This window comes from Mycteria americana, chromosome 2 (genome assembly GCF_035582795.1).
Source record: "Mycteria americana isolate JAX WOST 10 ecotype Jacksonville Zoo and Gardens chromosome 2, USCA_MyAme_1.0, whole genome shotgun sequence".
In the NCBI taxonomy this organism is placed as follows: domain Eukaryota; kingdom Metazoa; phylum Chordata; class Aves; order Ciconiiformes; family Ciconiidae; genus Mycteria; species Mycteria americana.
Window position 1 is genome coordinate 56,267,509 of NC_134366.1, and position 22,201 is coordinate 56,289,709.

At 39.9% G+C, this 22,201-nt stretch overlaps 1 protein-coding gene across 4 annotated transcripts in view; it reads left to right on the plus strand.

The window, feature by feature from the left end:
- The window catches only part of LOC142405690 (dual specificity calcium/calmodulin-dependent 3',5'-cyclic nucleotide phosphodiesterase 1C-like), a 217,155-nt gene that overhangs the window by 185,148 nt on the left and 9,806 nt on the right, over nt 1-22,201 (plus strand). For 3 of the 4 annotated variants that reach the window (XM_075493525.1, XM_075493526.1, XM_075493527.1), the window contains one exon: nt 11,845-18,930. In XM_075493525.1, coding sequence (XP_075349640.1) covers nt 11,845-11,858 — 14 coding nt within the window. In that variant the 3' untranslated portion in view covers nt 11,859-18,930. Of the gene's footprint in view, nt 1-11,844; nt 18,931-20,608; nt 20,675-22,201 lie in introns of those variants that run through there. The other variant, XM_075493529.1, reaches the window with a different exon arrangement.

The window sequence follows — 22,201 nt, forward strand, 5'->3', positions numbered from 1 at the left end:
TTAAAATTCCCATTGCTCTAGCGAAGTGATAAATAAGAAGAAAATGTTGAGATACCTCAACTAAAGAAGTTTAGTTGAGATACTTTAACTAAAATTGTAGAAAAACTCATCTAGAAGCATGTATTAATTTCAGACACATAAATATGTGCTTTTTTTAAAGAGGCCCCTTAGCAACAATTATTTAGGAAAATTCAATTATTTTGTTAAGAGGTCATATTATTTACACACTTGAGTTAAGCGTCTGTCAGGAAAACAGTCTTGAACAAGTACCATTCACAACTCCCTCTGTGATCAGGCAGAAATTAAGCACAAATACTCAAATAACATGTGACTCTTCAGATGTTCATGAATATGTGCAGTACTGTATGTAACTATCAAGGCCTCAGAAGAATTAATGGGCAGAATGGCTACTTTCCCCACTGCAGTGGGTGATGGCTGAGGAGTGGCTGTGCTGGAAGGCTGCAGCCCTGGCAGGACCAGGTGGATGCAAAAAGAGTGGGGCTTCTTCAGAAGGACTCAGGAGCATCAGCCTAGCCAAGAGAGTAGACCCAGGAATCCCTAACTTTGAGGACCAGGTTACATTTGAAGGCCTGCACTCTCGAGGTCTCAGAAAGATAGGGGCACCTATTTAGTTGGGCTGAAGGACCAAGGAGTGAATGTTTCATGCTGACTTGAAGAGTGAGGGTATGAATTTAGTTCCTTGCAAGTTGCTAGTCTTCGTGTGGTGTTGGTTGTTTAATGTCTGTTTGTTCTCCTGTAAGAAAATGTTCTGCTCATCCCCTTAGGGAAAAGACCACCACCATGGGACCAGTTGGTTACAGTGAATAAGCAACTGTAACCATGCAAGGACAATTTGTAGGCTGAATGTTTTTCATTCAGACACTGTAGAGACAGATTATAGCTAATGATCTCATTGTAGAAATCAGGAGAAAAATTGTGAGTGGTGTGCCTTAGAAAGGAAAGTGCTAGGGTGGCACTTTGGTTTTGACAAATACTGCACAACCTGTTCTGTCCATTACTAACTCCAGAGCAAATCTCCTTACCAGCCATGTGAGGGATGTGGAGAAAGGAACATTATCCATGGATAATACATAGCTGTTTGCAGACTACTGAAATGTTTACCCAAACATATGCTTTCTCACGTGCCAGTACACAGTCTTTCACATGCTGGGAAAAAAGATTAAGCGGGGGAGTTAGAAAGATTGAGGTTACAGCACTCACCACATGTAGTTTGCTGGTGGGTGAAACTGAGCCTGAACTTTTTGCAGGGTCAAGGGTCCTTAGGTTTTACAGCCTCTGTTCAGTCTGTAGCTGGGGTGTATTTGTATTAAAAAGGTGCCCATTTGTGTAGATGTACCACGACTTCAGCTTTCTCACCACTACCCATTAGCATGAGCTAGAGCCCTGCACCCGACTGAGGTCAGTCTGCTGCCCTGTCCTACTGCGCAGGCATCCCGCACCCGGAGAAGAAAGCCACAGAATATATGTTGCATAAAGCTTTGCAAGTTGTGAAGTGTCCAGGTTGCCTTTTAAGCATATATAAAGGAAGTTATTGTAATATCTTGTTATTGGAATACATACATGCCAAAATGTTTCTAATACATTTGTCCGTCTGCTACATGGGGAACCAGGTGGCCAGGGACACATAGAATAACTATCCCATGTGGACACGAAGACATTGAAGGTGCATGTCTACACTGTAGTCACAGGTGTGAAATGTAGCTTCTGTGTCAGAGTTACCTTGAAGCTACCCAAAAATAATTAAGTGGGCATGCCTCCAGAAACAGGGATCAGGCTCACTGAGACAGCAAGGAACTGTGTATGCATCTAGCCAGAGCTTTGTACGACTAAGTCTACCCGTACCAAAGCCAACTACTTTAAAGCTAGCTTGAGAATGGCTATGTAAGCTGCAGTCATGCCTTAGATTTTGGTCTTAACTGCTTCAAAATCCTGTGCAAGTCTCTTGAATGTAGGCTAGTCTCCTTCTCATGTTAATCTAATCTTCATATTATTGTCTTTTTTCCGTGGGAGATACTGCTTGTTACTCAGTACTTCCCTTTTTTTCAGTTCCAAGAAAAGAGATATGGGGCTGCCATTTCCCACATAAAGACACAGCCCTAACAGAGACATCATCAGCACAAGCAGTTCATCAAATGTTTCCTGTGGGATAGAACATTATTAAACCATTTTGGAAAACCTGATTTTCCCATGTGAAATAGTTGCTTTTCAATACTTTGAATGGAAAATTGTAAGCAGTCACATGGAAATAATTTTTATCTACATTCACAAACTTTCTTTTTGGCAATTTTTTTCTGCTCACAAAACTGACCACAAATGAGAAAATTATTCCTCCCCATTACCACTTTCACAGATTATCTCTATCACCTCCTTATTTTTTTCCTACTGGGAAAAGATTCTGCAGTGTTAATACAAAGTTTTCAGTGCAACTTTTTGTTCCAGGGACCAAAACATGGTTTATTCAAATATTCTTTTTCAGCTAACAAATACAGACAAGTAAGAGGTCCTTTTTTTGTCTTTGTCCTGGGAACCTATTATTCTAGTGATAACATGCACGTTTGCAGTTTATAGCACAGAAATATACGGGATATTTTTATCTTGAACAGCTAGTACATACAGAGAAAGCCTAATGTGCCCTGGGTATGTGTGATGAGCAATGCTCCCACCTCGTGGTCAAATTGTAACCCTGCGTTTTGACAAGTCATAGTTTCAATAATACATTCCTGTATGGAGTGCAACAGCATATAATATAATATAATATAATATAATATAATATAATATAATACGATATGTAGCCTTTTAAATATACAGAGTCTATGAAGGGTTCCTAACAGGCTTACCAGAAATTTAGTTTTTAGTTTGCTTTATTTTGATTTTGATAAGCTATACTGTTGCTTAACAGTAGTTAAAAGCCTTTCCTATATGTTCTATACGTTGCCCATGCCAACATGTAAAGCTGGCTTTGAGTCTTAATTTTTCTTGACAATCATTCCTTGATCAGCAAGTGGAAAATTCTCTGATTAGAAAGGTAAAGTACAGGGGCTTAATTTCTTTCTGTCCCAGTTGTCCCCAAAAATCAAGTGGCAGAGTAGCTGGCACAGAATGTTGTTATCTTGAGAATGCCTTTGGAATAGGAACATGGTGGTGTGAAGGAGCCATGATGATGGCTCCACAATTACTCCAGACATAGCTGAATTAACAAGTTTCTTCCCAGCTTCATTTAAGGAGAATGCAGCTTTTTGTAAAGCTGTTGAAGCATTTAAGAATTGTAGCCTCCTTTTAGATACAGTTTACATGTGTGTCGATCTAGCCAAGACCACTACATAGCAATGAACACCAAGTAGACGACTTCTGACAAAACCCTGCTCATGTAATCTGCAACGTGCCAATGTTGTTGTAAAAGAGGTTACTCAAGCATATAAATGAACAGCATTGTCTATATCTTCTTGAGAGAGGTAAAAAAGTAAATTTCAAGTCATATAAATAATGGTGCCATTTCTATTTCTATTCCAAAAGATAGGCTGATTGTTGGAAGGAAAAAGCCCATTTCAGTTTGTAAGGCAAAGACATTGTATTCCTCCTTGCTGCTTGATAGTGCTCTTGATATTATATGTCAGAATCCAGCAGCAGTGGCAAATTGGAATTACAATAGTCTAAGACTACTTCTAAAGACAATTTCCTTACTTTTCTTACTTCTTTTTATGGCCTGTTATTTCAATTACATTAGAGGTTATTGCCCCAAGTTAGAAATCGGAAAGCGTTGTACTGATACCTTCTGGGAAAGCTTGCTTGAAAGCACAAGGGCATTTTGCTATCCAAAAAGACATATTTCACCATAACTTATCTCTGCTGAACAATTGCTCCATAGTACAATATAGGATAACTGGAGGGGGGAAAAAGCTTCTGTGCTTTTTAAAATCCTTTTTGTGCTCTTTTAAAAAAATGAGCATGTCTAATTTAGCAAGTGGCACCTGAGACAAGCTGGAATTTGCATAGAGGGATGTACTCTGAAGAAAGTTTTATGCAGCTTTAATATCAAATAGAAGATGAATTTGATGTGATGTGATCTTTGAAGCTAAATGCAAAATACACTGTTATCATCCTGACTTCAGGAACATTACATCACCATGGCATGCATGCTCGATGAGAATATGGGGAATGTGTAGAAAGGTACCTTGTATAATTATGCAGATGATTTTGCAGCTTGTCTATTTTGTGAGTGTGTGTGTAAATCTTATGGAAAGCACCTGGTTTTCCTTTGAGACTTTCATGTATCTCTTTTTTAGCCTGCTTTCCATCATTCAGGCCATGCCAGGTAGTTAGAAAGTCCTTAGAATGCTTGATTGCTTTTTGCTTCTACTTTATGTGAAGTCACAAATAGAAGTGACAAGTTTAAAAATTTGGAATAGCATTTGGCTTGATTTCAGATTTAAGTGAATATTTGGAATACTCATTCCAGATGAATGGTGAAAAAACATTCACTGTAGGTAATTAAGTGGGTTTTCTGAGTAGTTAACTTTACAGGGAACATTTTTTTCAGGTTACCTTTGGTCCTGTAAATATAGTTCTACTCAGAGATAGCATATGGCTGCATTGCTCCTCAGGGGTAACGTCCATGGTCCTAGAGGCATGGAGGAATATGTAACTTACGCAGTACATTGCAGAAATTCCTCCTTGATTTTGCACCATCAGCCATTTTATAGCACCAGTCAGGGAGTGGAACTGTGACCTTGCTTCTGTTACAGTCCTTCTTACCCCATTTAGGATAATTTGCCTGTGCAATGATGTATAGAAATTCTCTTCTTCAGCAAGAGAAGAGTCCTCCTTGCTCCCCCCCTCCATGAATTTATGTTCAATCCAGTGACAGTCAGGCCTCCGTTTCCCTGTGCAACACTTAGCCCTGAAAGAGAAACAAGACCATGTCCAAAGGGAATGACTGAAGGGGAGGAAGAATTTGAAATGGCTCCTCAAAAGAGGTCAGTGACCTTTAGCTTTCATCTTGTCCCTTCCCCATGGAACAACGAGCTTCCAATTTGAGCATATCAGCTATAGGTGTCTTGCTAGATAGGGACTCTGACAAGGTAGTTTAAGTAGAAGCGTTAAGAAGAAAGAAATCCAGCAGTCAACTGTATGGGAATCCGAATGTAAGGACTGCACTCTACAAACTGCCAGCTGGGTGCTTGGTGGGTACCTTCATGCCCTTTGCTTTGTGTGCTGGACCTGCTGCCTGATCTCTCCCTGGGGACAGAGGCAAAGGGACATCCGTCCCCTCGGGCTGCTCAGTCTGCAGTTCTGTACCATTCAGTCCACAGAAGCTGGACAAAGAGAAGAGAGTGTCAATTTATAGGTTAGTTTTCTGAAACGCATACCCTAACAGTAATCTTTACTACTTATTACCATTAATCGGTCCATTGCTAGGCAGTTCATTCTTTTCTCTGCTTCTAAACTGCTGCTTTGCTATTCTTAATGTCAAAACCTGGGAATTGGAGGCAATAATAAAAGTAGAAGAAGAAAACCAGCAAGTGATATTAGTTGAAAAGTGCTATTTCGAATCAGGCTAAAGTATTTAGGAATTTAAGTCTAATTCAAAACAAGTGATTGTCAAAAACGGAAAAGGCACTGAAAAAAATCCAAATGAGAATTTTTTCTTTGAAGTGATGTTTCATATTTTTAGTCACCTTTAAGTAAATGGTAAAAATAAAAGTTCTGTTTGAGTTAGATGAAAAACTCAGCTTGATCTTTCATTTCCTCTCCACCCCCTCGCACCAAAACACCCCACTCCCTAACAGTCATTTTTGCCATGAGAGAAAGAAAGCAATTACTTGTGTCTGACCCACAGCTAAGTATTATCCTAATTTCTCAGTTTAGTCACTCAATCAAAGAAGCAATTATTTGCCCAGGACTAATTACAAAATTCTTATTCATATATTTGGCTGAAAACTTTGTTGGCTTCGATTATTCTTCTGCCTATGGCAGCTCATCCCTTTTGTGCCTGGAAAAGCACAGGGGTTTTTGTTTCCATCCATGACAGAACAGCTCTTTATGAAGACTATGATCTAGCTTTTACCCTAAAAATGTTCTGAGCTTTGAATTATGTTTGATCATCAAATATAGAATAAGCTTTTGCTCTTATTCCTGTAGGTCACTTTGCATAATAAGTGTCTAATTTCTTTTGTACATGCTTTACTTAGGGAACTCAAACATTATTTGGTGTAACCAAACTTTTGCCAATGTATTCATTGTGTTTTTCTCTGCTGTTATGTATTTCCATAATGTCCTGGTGAGCAAACAACATATATTAAAACAAAGCTAATCTCTTTCTTCCATCACTGATGTGATCTCAGGTCAAGTGTAATACAAGCTGTCAAGCAAACATAAAACTCAACATCAGTGTGAACAGGACTAGAAATTGTTTGACGTCATGAATGATTTAGGGATAATTATGTGCCAAAGCTCAAAAATCAGAATACCTTCTATGCTAATGTCGTTTCTCCTCCTAGCAAAATGAATGTTAAGCACTTGGGTCGTCTGCTAAATTAGAATGATGGTATTTAAATTCAGTTACAAAACAAGTATTCAAAACTTTTTCCCAACAGCATTTATTCTTGTTTTCCCTTGCTTTAAACAGGATGCAGGCACCTTCGAGTAACATTCTGTTTTCTTTGGAAAAAATAATCACTAAAATTTCTCATCCATTAAAAAGACAGATAACGGAGATGAATTAACTTATAACACATATTTCTTCTTTATTTCACAGATCTTCTGCACTTTGTTTCTTAGGCCTCATTCCTCTCTGGTGCAACAGAAGCAAGAGAATAGCATAAATATGCAGAATTTATTTTTTTGTGGTCTTAATTTTCTTTGAAAATGCTTTCCAAATGGCTTTAATAAGAGACAGGATCATCCAGTGCTGAGAACTGAGCACTGAGATTTTTGACATCTTCATTTTATTCTGAGTGCTAGGAGTAGCTTTAACAGTGCTTTTCGGATGGGGACAGGTTACGACTGAACACACTTTAGCACTCAGGGGAGACAAGAAATACCCAGGCTTTTGGGAATAAGCTTACAAAATTAAGGGGTCACTCCTGCAAGATGCTGAGTGAGTCCACAGAAGGAATTAAAAGTGGCAGATTTAGCAATCTGCCCCACTAGCTGCAAATTCTTCCATCATTTGGAAGGATAGCTACCTTTTGGATTATGGGTTATCTGAGACACACTTGCTCAGACTATTATTTCCGCTCATTGTGCACTGCATCAGTAGTAATCATTTTATGATATCAATTGCCATACAACAATTTGTCATTTCTGTTGTCATTTCACCCAGCGCCTGGATGGATCAGGGTGCTGGGGGAGAGCAGAGTTTGGAATAGTCTTATCCTGAAAAGCCTAGGCTTTTAATAAGTGAGGGTAGAGGCTACTTTCAAACACCATGTCAACTTTCCTAGGAACACTTGAACAACTATGCTGGGTCAGACCAAAAGTCCCTTTAGCTCTCCATCACCTACCTGACAACATTTCATAGCAGAGATCTTAATGAACAAAGAATAAAACCAGAGCAATGCCTCCCCTCTACACCTTTCTGTCTTCCAGAGACCTAAGGCAGAGGTCAAATCTCTGACTTCCATAGCCTCTGATGGATTTTTCTTCCATTACTTTGTCTAATTATCTTTAGAGCCCTGGTACTCTTTTGTGTACTGGGCACTGAGACAACACAATTCAAAATTTACTTAGGCGTTATGTTAAAAATCACATCTTTTTATTGGTTTCAAATTTACTGCTTGATAATTTCATTCGATAACCCCCTTCTTGGACTGTGAGAAACAGTGAGTAATTGTTCCCTATTCACATTGTTAGCACCACTCATAATTTCATTTACCTTTTATTAGATTCTCCCCACAACTCTCCCTTTTCAGGCTAAAGAGTCATAGCATGTATAAGCTTTGTGTATTCAACTTTCCTTCAGGTGCAACCCTTTTGATATCTGCTGTTTATGTTAATACATAACACTGACAATCTGTGTTACACACATGGTTATTGGGATGTGACAAGAGAATCTGATTTTAATAGAAATGGGAAAACCTGTAGGATTCAATTTTTTTCCCTAAATGTTCAAGAACAAAATATACAAAAATGTTCATTTTAATACATTTTAGTATAATTGTATGCTGATTTTTTTGGTTGATATCTTTATGATGTTACATCATAAAAGCATGAAAAGGCATCACCATAGGGAGCTTAATAAGGGATGTACTGAATGAATACGGTTAACTGAGGCTCTCTTCTTTTGCTTTTTCTGTGTATTAAAACTAACTCAAAAATATCTTGGGGTATCTCAAAACTACCTCAAGGGCAATGTTATATGGTGCTGTGGTGGAGTTCTTCCATCCTGTAGAAGTGCTCATGCAGTATGCTAAGAAGATGAGATTTGTTAATGCTAAGCACTACTTTTTCACAAGTAAACTGCAAGGTTACCACAGTCTGCTTAGAAAGAAAATCTGAGTGTGTAATCCTGGATAATTGTGGTGTCATCTTGCACTTCCATCATAATTAAGTATGGTTATAATGCTGAAGGAATGCATATTTGAGCAGAGGAAACAGGGACCATGCAATAACATTTTAATTGACAGGGACTGCCAAGCTATCTAAGTAGTTTGTAAAAAAAACCCTGCCCACGAAGTCCTTGTTCCACACCACACTGTCCAGCAGTCTGCATTCGGCATTTATTTTTTAGGAGAGAAAATAGCAGAGTTTTCTTTTAAATGCAGTTTGAAAACCATAGGGCTCAGTCTTGTCTTGACAGCCTGGCCCGGCACTGGAGGCTGTGGGGAGGTGTCCTGAGCCCTCTCTGGGCAAGCTGTGCTTTCAGTGGCTGGGGAGGAAAGGATGAAGAGAAAGGGCAGGCGTTTGGCTGGAGCGGCAGAGCCAGCCACCTTCAGAAGCAATGCTGGGAGAGGTCAGCTCTCCACTTCCAGCTGGTACAACCGGCATCGCGCCTGTGATTTACACTCAGTGAGGAGCATGAGTCATTACAGAACAGGTGTAGTTTTTGAGTCAGTCTAAACTCTCACCTCAGTCTAAATGCCTCTGGGGCTCTGTTCCTGTTCTCCAACTGGGTAGCAGATTGTGAAAGTTTGCATTAGACAGGCATAATAAATGCCAACTGTTAAAACGGGTAGTTCTTGTAAGGCCTTGGACTCCAAAGCATTTGTTTTATCACAAAAAGAGAGGCAAATGTGTGAGATTAATCACTGATTGTGCAAAACTGACAGCCAGCTTCCTTCCTGTATGGATACAGTCGTACGCTGAGTAATTCTGTGTGAAAGAAAAGGCAAACTGCAGTGCATTTTCACTTCAGTACACCAGACTGTATAGTAACATAGTAAATACATATATTCATAGTCCAGCAAGCACAAGTTAAAAATGCCTTAATATAAACTGCAAGCTGATAGCAGAAATGGACTTAATGATCTCCTCACAGTGGGTGCTGGTATCACATGGAGAGCTGTAGAAGTCACTGGTATTTGCATTAGTGATCAAGGGGAGGGCCAATACTCAACCTTGACAAACAATATAAACTCCTCAGTGATACTGAAGGACTGAGATGTGCATTCAGATGAGGCTATTTCAGATAATGAAATTCAATATATGCCAAATGAACTGCTTGAAGTCTTCCTGTGTACCGAGTGCTATATATTCATTCTTTTTCCTCTTTCAACTACCTCTGTTGATATGTACTAATATTTGCACTGGATCTATTGTGCCAAAATGAGAAAGAGGCTGAATCACATCCAAGGTTAAGGTAGTTGTAGGGAAGCTATATTGTATCCAAAGGGAAATTCAGCTAGGAAACCAACACATCTGCTCCAACAAGTAGAAAAACAATTTAAAGCAAATGCTGTACTGAAATGTTCTCATTGGAGCTGATGATGTGGCTAACAGAAGCAAAAAGCAATATATGACTCCATTCTCCACAGGGAACTTCTAGAGTCTGGAAAAAAACATTGCATTTTCCCTTGTTTCGCTAACAGGGATGGGAGGGGTTAAAAGTCTTGTGAGTATGGATGGCATAGGAAGGGGAGATCATGTTGGGTGGTACTTCGAGCTCTGTTTCAGATTCCTGGTGTGATTCAGCAAATCATTTAAGAGATTCAGAAATAATGACTGCTCAAAGATGTCATTTAGTCCAGTTAATGGACATGTCCCAGATGATTCCCTTTCCTTCTGGGTTAGTATTTTCTCTTTAAAATGTGGCTAATGATACATCTCACAGGATTGTTATGATCCTGTTAATGACAGTAAATCAGGCTGAACTTTTTAGATGGGAGACATCAAGGAAGTGTAGTACTATTGTTATGGCTGTTACTATTGCCCATTGTAGATTATGCTGTCACTAGTGCTGGGAATGTGACAATTCAGTCTAAATAAATCCAATGAAATGCTGAAAGCCTAGTTCTTTACAACAGTTTCTTAGAATTGCATCAGTGAGCAAGATATTGTAGCAACTTCCAGAGGACCATCCTGAAAGGAAAATTCGCCCTGCTAACTACGCAGTAGAAGAAAACAATACCAACTCACGAACAGATCTGTGCAGCCACTGCTATACATTCATCAGAGATAATGGAATCCCACAGCAAAGGCTTAGATCTTTGTTTTGCCAGTCCTTTTTTTCCTTTGCCCAAATACTACTTTAAAAAAAGGCAATGTATTATATTGAAGGCAAAAGAAACTGCTCTTCTGAAAGGACCCAAGAGATTCTGATGTAATCACAGCTTCCAAGGCATGCCCAGCCTTACAGATAAATTCATCTCTCCTTGGGCTGCATCTCCTTGGTTGGGAGACCCTTTCAAATGCACTTTCAAACTCTGCTGACATAAGCATTGTCAGAATAACAGTAGCTAAGCCAGAGTGCCAGGCATATTCAGATAACTGGTTGGGATGGCCAACATCAAGTAAAATATTCATGTTCCTGTTTGAAGCTTTTCCAGAGGATTTCTAGAGGAGGGTATGAGGAGGGTTGGATAGAGTGTCCTCTTTCATCAGAAACTGTCCTCTTTCACTAGAAATAAAGAAAAAGGTTTCTTGTCTACATTTCTTCCTCAAGGAGATCTGTTCATTCTGAAGATTCACTTGCAGTATAACTACATAGAAAACAGTTATGTCTGTAATGTTAGTCAAATCATAAATTAGGCTAATTTTGAGGCCTAATCAGGCTGAATTTGAGGCCAAGGGATTATAAATATTTGATAGAGGAGTCGAGCAGATTGTAAAATGCACAGATTTTGTTAGATCTCAGGCACCTATCCGTACATAAGGCTGTGCTTTTCATTGCAAGCTGTTTGGGAGAAAGGGGTTTTTAAAAGGTAGTGCTCTTTTGTGTTTGGAGCGTTTTCTCTTCTTCACTTCAGACCACATGTACAACATTATTGCTTTCATGAGCAAAAAGGTACTGGAAGAGCTAGTGAGGAAGGGTGATCAGAGAGCCCTACAGCAAAGCAGCCTAATGGGATCTCTTGATCAAAGCATGCTGGATTCTGTTACATGATCCCATTGATGCCAAAGGCTGAATTCCCACTGGATTAGTCAGAGTGCAATGGATTTCACTTTGTGTAGGACAGAATGATATTTCCAGTCAAGCCAATAAGAGGTATTGCTTTGGTGCACCTCACCTTGCAGCCTTTCAACAATTAAGCAAAGCTACACTGGTTGGAGGAAATGAGGCTGTCTAAACTGATACCCGTCTTTTTCTTTCCCAGATTACCTGCTCCTTGGACAAAGGGGATAAAGGCAGCATTTGACACTTTTCTTTTTCTTTTTTTTTTTTTCCAGATACGGAAGAGTAAAAATATATAAAAAAAGAGACTGCAAATTTCTTTCATCATTTTAGCTGAGCTTCTTCATTCCTGTTCTCCTCCTCCCTCCGCAAAGACCAGTTTCCGGGGAAGGCGTTAAACAACTTTCAAAACACTCCTCCTCCCACTGGCTACTTCACAGCTAATGACTCTGGGTTCTAGGGTGGGGGCCTTGGTTTTTTGGGTCAGTTTTATTTTTGTTTGTTAGTTCGTATATGTGTGCATTTTTTGTTATTTTGGGAAGTTGTTTGTTAAAAAAACCCAAGTGGTGATTTCCTGATGCAAATGGCTCCATTTTTCTGGACAGGTCAAGCAAATAGATGAGAGTCATTTTCAAAAGCTGGTATTGCCCTTTGCTATGCCTCAGTGTGTGAAACCAACATTAGGATGATGCAAAAGAATATAAAAAAAAAAAAGAAAATTTGATAATACTTCACTTTTACTCTTTTTCTTTTCCTTGAGAGTCTTTTCCAATTGCTGGTAGACAGAATTTGACATCAGTTTTACCCTCACTGTAGAAGATTTTATTACTAAGAATGGTGAATTCGTAGAGTCATTTGACCATTTGTTAGGATTTGATGTCTTTCCCAGATGATGCAATGACAGCAAAATGTTTTTGTTTCTAAACAGCAGGCAGACTCACTCAACCCTTGATTTTGTTCTGTTTTTGCAGTTAGTAATAGGAAAGGAATAATCAATGAAAGCAATATTCCCTTGGGGCAAATTTTGTTGTCAGACTCTGAGAGCATGCACTAATGTACTGCTTGACGTGCCTGCCTTAACTTGAGATTGCAGATAATGAGCTGTTTCCCACGTTTGTTCATGGGCTACTAGTAACCGCTCTTTGCCTGACCTGAAGATCTAAGAGAAGAAGGGCAGCAGGGAATCACATGGATCAATTCTTACTTTCATCTCAGTGTGGTCTTTCTTTCATCACTGACTGAATGGACAGGCCAAAGAAAAGGAAAAGCATTGCTGGAGAAGTACAGACAGACAAAACCAAAATGAAAAAGTGTGTCCTAAATACACTGCTGGAGTCGGTGGATGAAACTGTCTCATCCAGTGGAGTTAGACACATGGAAAGTAGCCATCATTTTGGCCCATTTTAAAGAAGAAATGTTAAAAAACTAACTCACTCAGGCCCTGATTCAGGGTGGTATCTTTGTATGAGAAAGGTCAAACATGTATGTAAGTGCTTTTCTGGCTTGGGATCTTGGTAGGGATCCAATTAATTGTAAGTAATTTTCCTGTCTGTGTGGAAATCAAGACACGTACATACACATACAACTGTTTTTTGCCTAACTCCGTTTTGTTCAGGATGAGGTCTTGCTGTGTTAGTCGTATATGTATTTTACCAAGAATCAGACTGCTGTCATGGCTTTTTGCGATGTAGAGAATATGCAAAACATAGGCTTAGGAAGGTAAATCTTTGATGTTTCCTTCTCATGTTCAAAAGCACAGGACTATACCACCAGCCTATATTAGAGCTTGGGTCTCTGTTCCTGCTTAAACTGTGCATGTACAGGGACGAGCTTCCCGCGACACTAGCAAAATCACAGCAGTGAGCTCAGCCTAAATCCACATTTAAACATGAATACCTTCTCACTCAGGAGTGTTTGTATCTGGGATTTTAATTATTGAGGCTAGGGACATTTTGAGTTCTTTTTTTGGACACCAGAGTTTGAGTTTTTTCAAAGCCAGAGATTTAGATTAGGTTCATGCTGTGAAAAGGTTGTGCTTCAATCACATGTTTTCAGAAGTACAAAAATAACTCTTGCAGTTCTTAGAACTCGCAGTTGGCTTCACTGAACCAGCTCATTTAAATAAAATAAATATAAAATAAATATAAGGGCACATAGTGTTCCCATTTGTGAGCTCCTGGTTCAATGGTAGCTTTGGGGTAGATTTTCTGAGGAAAGTGGAGTGCTGGGAGGACACTGGCCCCGCAGTCAGCGCTGAGCACACTCCATGTCGTGTGACAGGCAGAGGGCTGTGTCACCACATAGCACTTTCCCACCTCCCCTTTCCCCCCCTCCGTCAGCATTCAGCCCTGATAAGAGTGGCAGAATATGACTTCCAGCCCTGACAAGGCTCTTTGAAGGCACATTGATGAAATATCAATAATGCAGAACTAAATGCCGCAGCGGTGACTCAGTCCCTGCTTAGTCAGACTTCTCCCTGAAGTCAGGGGGAACATACCCTCACCAAGTGTTTGGTCAGAGGTGCAGGATGATTTAGTCAAAATTTTTTAAGTTACCCTTACCTAATGTACAGTGACTAAAGTTGCCTTAGATTATGCACAGTAGAATAATAATAATCCTAAATCTTTTTCTTTATCTGCTTCTGATATATATTTTCTTTCTTTCTGGGAGTGACTTCTTTCACACAGCGAAGCCGGACTGCTTAATTCACAGCTGGTCAGTTCTTGTTTCTCATGCACTGGCACAAAGGTGTGAAATTAGACTGGAAAATGTTTTTCCTCAATTGTTAGGGTTATTCACCACCGGCAGGAGCTAATAAGGGAAATAGTGGATTATTTGCTGTCTCTTTTGGACTGCAGATCAGAGCTGCCATTCTAGAAGAGATGCCATAGTCAAAGTTACTGATCTCAGCACACAGGTATACAGCAAAATGTTTTGCAATATACAGGCAGTCAGAGCTAGCTCTAATATTCTCCTGCACTTTTAAAATCATTTGAATAAGATACAGTGAATTATTAGCATTTTTTAGAATTTTTTGTTGTCATGTAAAAAAAATCCCCATTAAATCTATTAGCTTGGAAATAAGCAAAAGTGAAATCTAGAAACTGAAATCCTACAAAGAGACTATGCCAGATGAAAGCATCTATCGTGGGGTCCCCTCCCAGGATCACACCTACATTCCCCTACTCTGCCCCCCCACCTCCCTGGAACACTCTGCAGCACTGTGCTAGTGCATTGTGAGCCAAGGAATGGTATGTTTAGACACCTCCCAGTTAAATGAGAGATCAGCCACTGTGCAATTGTGTAAAAAATAATAAAAATTTTAAAAAAATTACAGAACTGCTTTCTCTTATTTTATTCCATGAAAGGAAACAAAAAAAAAGTGGAAAAGGATTAGGTGTTCATCAGCTAATGACCTATGTTTATCAAGAAAGGATTTCTGTTTTTACATCCTTATCTAACTTTCCCCAGATGTATAGAAATTATGTTTTCAGATGCCTTTCTTTTCCATCCTCAGTAAGACTCAGTAATACAAGCAATGAATAAGCCAGAAATTCTGCAAATATAGGGCCCATACCATTGGTGTCATGCTGAAATTCTACGGAATTATTTGGGAGCGGCCACCAGTAGGCACAAAGGGGTCTTCTGGTGCCAGAGTGCTTCTTATGGAGGGCGGCACAGGCTGTGAAGCTGTGTGATAAAGACGGCACTCTTCTGCCTCTGCACAGGGACTGCTGGTGCTCTCAGAAAGCTCTGCCTTGCTGGAAGAGCAGGAGCCATCTTCTGCTCCCCAGAAACTGTTGTGTAACTTGAGAGGGAGAATCCAGGCACTTTACCCCCTTAAAATAGGGAGGGATACCATTGCAAGTATCCCTATCAGTGTTTTTTCCTTTAGCTGGGACTGGTGTTCAGGGAATTAGCAGATCTTTGACTCATGGTGACATAGTGCTTGAACTCCTGGACATACTATAATTAAAAAAAAAAAAAGAAAAGCAAGCAATATGTTTTTATCCTGTTAATTATTTAAATGGATCAAAGGGTGACAGTTCTCTGGGCTGCACTCAATCATTGATTTGACCCGTACGCTTCTATGATGACATGCAAGAAGTGTTCACACATGTGAAAGAAGGGATTTGTTTATTTTTTTCATTAATTTTTCTAAATGTAAAAACCTGTGATGCACCCTCTCAAAATGCTTAAGTCAACCAGCTTTCCTTAGAAACTACACAATATTTTTTTTCAAAGTTATATGGTCAGATTTCTATATTTAATTATAAAAAGATGATGGATGTCACTAATGTTTTCCATGTTTGAGAAAAAAGATAGATGCCAGAAGCCAACTTTTTTTTTTGCTGATGATAAAATAAGTGGTAGATTTAAAAAAGAAATTTTGCAATTTCAGACTGAAAACATATTTCAGAATAGTCAGTTTAGGTAGACTGATGCTTATCTAAAAGTGCAGCCTTTTGTAGAGCTCCAGCTGGTGTAAACACACAATGTATTAATACAGTAGGATGTTTGGCATCAGAATGAATCTGGAATTTGCGGGCCTGGTTCTTGATGGGTGAATGGGAGCAAATTCCTTTTTCTTGATGTTTCTTTTTTCAAGCATAAATTTTGTGGTTGGGGAGAAACTTTCCAAAATGTAGTTGGTTATGCCAGAGAACAATGGTATATGGTGGTGTTTTTGCAAACTACTCTTTGAATATGCAAATGTTTGCATATGTACTTACAAAATCTTACAAGCTCAGTCTGGAAGCAAAAATATTTCAAACTAGATAGCTGATATTGCTGTGCTGCTTTGTAATCAGAAGGTCCAGGAACTCACCTAACTAAAGGCAAATACTTCCAGTTAGTCTTTGCAAATTCTACGGTGAGTCCCAAGTGTGGCTTTTAATTAGAAAGCACAATACTCTATTAAAATTAGAAATGATGGAACCTGACAAGGACACTACTTTTTTTGCTTCAAGTAGAATAAACTAGTCTATCTCCAGGAACTCGTGAGATGGTCTTAAATATTTCTTATTGGCTCCTTTTTCCTCACATTTCATTTTATAATAATGAAACTCATCATCCTCTGATGATCTGTACCATATGTTAGCCATTTATACTCAGCAAATGACAACATAATGAAGTCCTTTTCTCCTACTCTTTTTTAATCCGTCACCTTACCCAATAATTAAAAACAACAGAGCGATCCTGTGCTGTCGCATGTGTTGAACTGGTGCTGATCTCAGAGCTGTGCTGGCGCGGTGTCTGAACATCAGCACTCAAAAGCAGGAACGTGCTGGCTGAGGAGAAGGAGCCCTGCTGCACTGACTCCATGCAAATTGCTCCGGGGAGTGGGCATCAGTGCTGGCCAGCTAGAAAGGAGGGAAAAAACATGCTTTCACATTTTAAGGCATAAATTCAGCTCCCTCTGAAGTGGGTACAAAAGTTTTTCCCACTTTTCCCACAACATGAGCAGGTCTGCCCCAGTCTCGGTTTAGTGTCATCTGTGCATCCTAATGTGGTGCTCCCCCTGCTTCCACAGGCAGACAAGTTTTGCGAGCCCAGACAACCCTTTCCCTGTCTGATTACTGTGATCAAAGCAGGAGCAGGGTGGGTGACCACTGCCAATGCCATTATTTTCTGTTAAAATGAACCGCTGGCCATGCATTTCCACTTGCTGAGACTGCCTTCTTGTTGCTGCAGTGTCCCTTTTGATCCCCAGCAAGCACAGAGGGTTCTGATCTGTACTCAAGCAGGACCAGGACACATGCCTGTCTTTGAGGCATCAGCTCTCCCTGCTCTGGTGACTTGACCACCAGGTAGAAGAAAATGGAGCCACTTCCAGGCAAGCTGGCTGAGGACCTGAAGCTCAGTTTTAGCAAATTTATTTACCCTCATACCTAAGCGCACGACAGCACTCACTCACAAGCCTCACAGCACACTCTTGGCATTTTGTATTCTTTTGATTTCTTCCAAGTGCATATGTATCGACTGCTGTGTACTCATAACACCCTGGTTTTAGAAGCTATCCAGTGGTAGGAGGAATATACATAATCCTGTTGTCTCTGCCGGTGGTCGTAGGAGTGCATCTATCAAACAAAATTACTTATGGCCATTGGGGTTTTCTAGTGATAAAACCTAGCAGTAGAATGACAGAGTGAGCATTTTCCTTTTCTTCTCGCTTGGATGATATTTTTATACACTTTTATATGCAATTTTTTTAAATATTTGCTATTTTTATTGTAGGATTCTGGTTGGGTTTTTACCAGACTTTCTGGTTGTCTACAGGCCCAGATTCTCACAGGAATATTTCCCTTCCCTTTTCTCCTCCCCCTTCTTCCCTGATAGACAAAAGCCATTGCATTTGCAACATCAGCTTAGAGCGAAATAGCACCTAGGGCCTGATCACTCTTTTAGTTGCACTGAAATCAAAGGAAGTTGCATGCAAAGTCCTGCTGGTCCCACCGCAGCGTCTGGGGCCAAAGACTAAATAACCGAAACTTATCCAGCTATTACGCGCAGGGCAGTGTATGTGAAGCCAATGCATCGGGGCGCTGTCTTCCTTTGCTGTGGTAGGAGCTGCTTCCACCACAATGTGTTTAAATATGACTATATATATCTCTCTTCGTTCTGATGATGCTACTTCTTGTAGGCACTTCAATCAAAGTCATACCCTAGCGCACTGACTACCTTCAGCAGGGAGGAAGGGTGGACATTGTAGCTTATCTGTGACAGTAGATTTCACTGCTCTTGTGGTTAACCCTACAGTGACAGGTCCTAAATAAAGTTAAGAAACATTAAACCTATTGGTAGGAAGGATAAGGGGATATTAACCAAATTCAAGGATCTTGGTCTTGTAAAATAACCTTTTCTCAGTTGGCATTCTGCAGGGAATTCTATGTATGAAGTTGAACATAAACTTTACAGTATGTTTATATTAGTAGAATTGATAATGGAGATGTCTTTTCTTGAACTGAACTAAAATAAACAACAGACGCCTGTTCTCTAACATTTTTCAAGGAAGAAAGAGGCAGGTTGTTATGCTATTTTGCACCAAGGGATAGAAAACAAGTTAAAATACATGCTGAAAGCAAAACTTAATGCAAGTTTGCTCCTGGGACTGGGTGGGTAGGGTAATGAAAAAAACCTGTTTGGTTTGTTAAGATTCATAAGGAAAAAAAAAATGCAAAACCTAAATGAATGATGCCATGTAATGCCAAGTATTCTCAACTGTTCTGAGAATAATTTTAAACAATATGTATTTATTGTTAGTTCCTTATTTGAAAGAAGAGGCTTGTGGTCTCTGAATGTATAAAACATTTTTCAACATTCCAGTTTTTCTGTAACTGAGTCCATGTATGTTCATCCTATTACCAAATAAAAACAATGAGGTCTCCGCTCCATTTGAATTAAAGTTGTAGAAGCGTTCATTTTGTTCTGGTGCTTTCTACATCCGATCCAGGCATGGCACTTGCCGTTTGCTTTCCAGTGTCCAGCTCCCCATAGAGTACTAGTAATAATCAACTGGGTTTTTTTAAGCGTAGTGGGAACATTGCTTGGACAGCAGTCATTGCTCACCACTTGCCCCTGTGAGGAGGAGTTAGTGGCATTACCTATTTTCTAAAGACAGGGAAATTGAAGCAGAGAATTCAAATAGTTTATTTAAGGACCTCGAGGTAAATCTCTACCTGTTTGGGGATTAGACATGTCAACTTCACCTTTCCCCTTTTCTCTTTTGGCTGAAATCACAGCCCATAAGAGCATCTAAACCAACAACAGCACACCACACTTACGCCCCCTGAAACGCTTGTGTGATTATTTTTTTTCTGTGCCACGTGGAGCATGAGTATCCACCCCACAGGGCTGGTGTCCTGTGCTCCAGTACTGCTTATAGACCTCCTTTCACAGCATTTCAACTACATCTCTACATACCACCTTCTGCAAAGTATCTTATTCCACAGGTAGACTCAGGCAGTGTCTGTGCAGCAGTCATCATACCACACAAGTAATGACCAGAATTCTCCCGTACTGCTGCTGTTTTTCTATTTGATCTTTTCCTTAAAAAAGGAAAAAAGTCATGATAAAGAGTGGCAGAGACCAAGCCATTCTCTCTAAGGAGCATGTAAAGTTCAGAGATGTTCAATACAAAGCGTGAAAGGCTTTGTGCATTCCCTTTTGCCTGAAATTTCAGTTTTAATTCACTCCTTTCCTCTATGGGAGGTTCACTGGTATTGATTTCCTGAAGAACATGCAATGTGCTCGCCACTGTACCTGCTTGTATTCTTATACCTTACCGGATTTGTTTGAATCTGCATGTACCTCCAGTCCAGTGCAAGTAGAGATGAAGCCAAGCTGCCAATTTCTGTTAGATATTGAGGGTGTTGATGTAGCTGACTGTGATCTTCAAATCAAAAATACTGACTGCCACAAAAGCAAGAAGGGAGAAAAGATGGTTTGGAAAAGGCATCTGATGATTTGGCATCTGGTGATCATCTGATCACCTCCGCTTGCAAGTACAGTGTCAGAGTCCTTTCTCTGGCATGTATAGCCAGCGACATAAATGTCCGGAGCCATTACCAACCGGTGGTTCCCAAAGTTGCTGAACCAAGGCTTGCTGAACCACCACAGGAGCAAGGTAAGTGCTGTGTAACTGCCTTCAGAGCCATGCCAGGCAATAAAACTGGCAATTGCTGGTTCTGTGAGGACATGGAGGTAGCTGAAGGGAAAGCTGTCTGAGATCTGGCAACAGTTCACGGGTCCAAAACTTAAGAATGTGATACTTCCAGAATCAGTAACTCGGGTATCTCCACCCAAACCCGGTAAGTGATAAAAAGAAGAAGGATATGTTTGATATTGACTTCTTTAGATGGAGAGGTCCCCAGAAGTGAGGCTACTTTCCCAGTTAGCCTCACCTAAAACCATGGATAAGAAATGGCAGAAAGGAGATAACAAACACCTCGTAGTGGTGGCAGCACTACAAAAAGCATTTTCATGGCTAGTGGGACTACCTTCATCCACCTCTGCTGAAACTACTCTTTCTTTTTAAAGGTCCAGCGCAACGTTCAGCTGACTTACCAGGCTCAGGTTCCTCAGCAAACCACCTTACGTTGCCAGGTCAGTCGGTACCACCTCACTCCAATTTGCTTATATGTGCAACTTTAGAAACAGGCACTCACAGTGCCTACTGTTTGGGAGACGGACATAAACAGATGACTTCTTCTCCAGGTATGGCATGACTTTTACACATTACATCAAGAAAGTTAAACCCATTCACTGGTGTTGAACAAATGAACTGTTGTTTTTAATGGTCTTTACCACATTTCAGTTTTTTTAAACAAATACCTTATGTTTTGTGGCTTGCAGTGCAGGCTTCACAGACTATTTTAATTCCATCAGCAGATTAATTTGGGCTTTTATCACATGGACATAGTTGCTGAAGGGAAAAAATAAGGCTGTTTTGTGGACCCAAGCATAGGGATTTTTGTGCCCTTCCCATCTACCAAATCCTGCTGTCTCTATTTCACCACAATAACCATTTTCTTAATCCCTTCATCTTTGTCCCACGCAACTGTCAGAAGAAAGGGAGGGTAATATGAAGCAGTTACACAAAATAATAGCTTAGTGTGAACACGATACTATCTTGCATGTGCATATGCAAGGGCATTCATATATGTATAATTCACAGTAGGTGAAAGAAAGAGTAAGTCTGCAGGAAGACAACAAGAAATCACCAAGAAAAAAACCCCAAACTTCAAGTAAAGTACTTAAAAAGTTTTACTACAGATGTTTTCATCAGTGGCTGCTGTGCCAGCAGATGAGGTATGGTGTGGCTCCATATATAGATGCCAATGTGCAGTAGCATGTTTCTGTGCTGTTTCAGTTCTCCAAGCTGTTCATGGCATGATGCTCTTTCACAGCCGCCACCTTAGCAGATTGTTTCCCCAGGCACAGCTGCAGCCACCACTTGGGTGTAAGTAAGGAAAAGAACGAGCAGGAATGTGAGAGAGTTCAAAACATTGTATTCCCTTAGTAAAACAATGTGCTCCATGGATTACTGTCCTGCTCGAGAACAAGAATGGACAATCACTGAAAGTAAAATTTAAACCTCTGAGCAGCATGCGCACATGAGGACTCCCAGGTATCTAACCCAAGACATTTTTTAGATAGAAAGCATGGAACAGGAAATATCATAAATACATCCTCTTAACTTCTGAAGTTTCTCATCATTGGTAGTGACAATAAGTATTACCTGTATATATTGCCTACTTCTCATAGGTCCCAGCAGCTGTTAAATTCTTATATTTATGTTCATAGGGGAGGCTACTACTTTGGATGTTTTCACCCAGGATTTTCTTGCAGGTGGCATTTAGAGGTCTTGCTCTTTGGAGAGATTTTGGAGAGGTCTTGCCTTTTGGAGAAAAAAAATGTTTTGTTTTAAGGAAACATTGTGGAATGAAACATTCATGTCACACTACAGCCATAACTTTCATCTAATGTAAACAGTTCTAATTTCAAAACTAGCTCACTTTTTATACATATTGACATGTTTGCACTGGTGCCTTGTTTATTTTTAACAAGCAATGCTTACACAGGGTTTTTCATCCATTTCTCCAACACTATACTTCTTTTAACCCATCGACC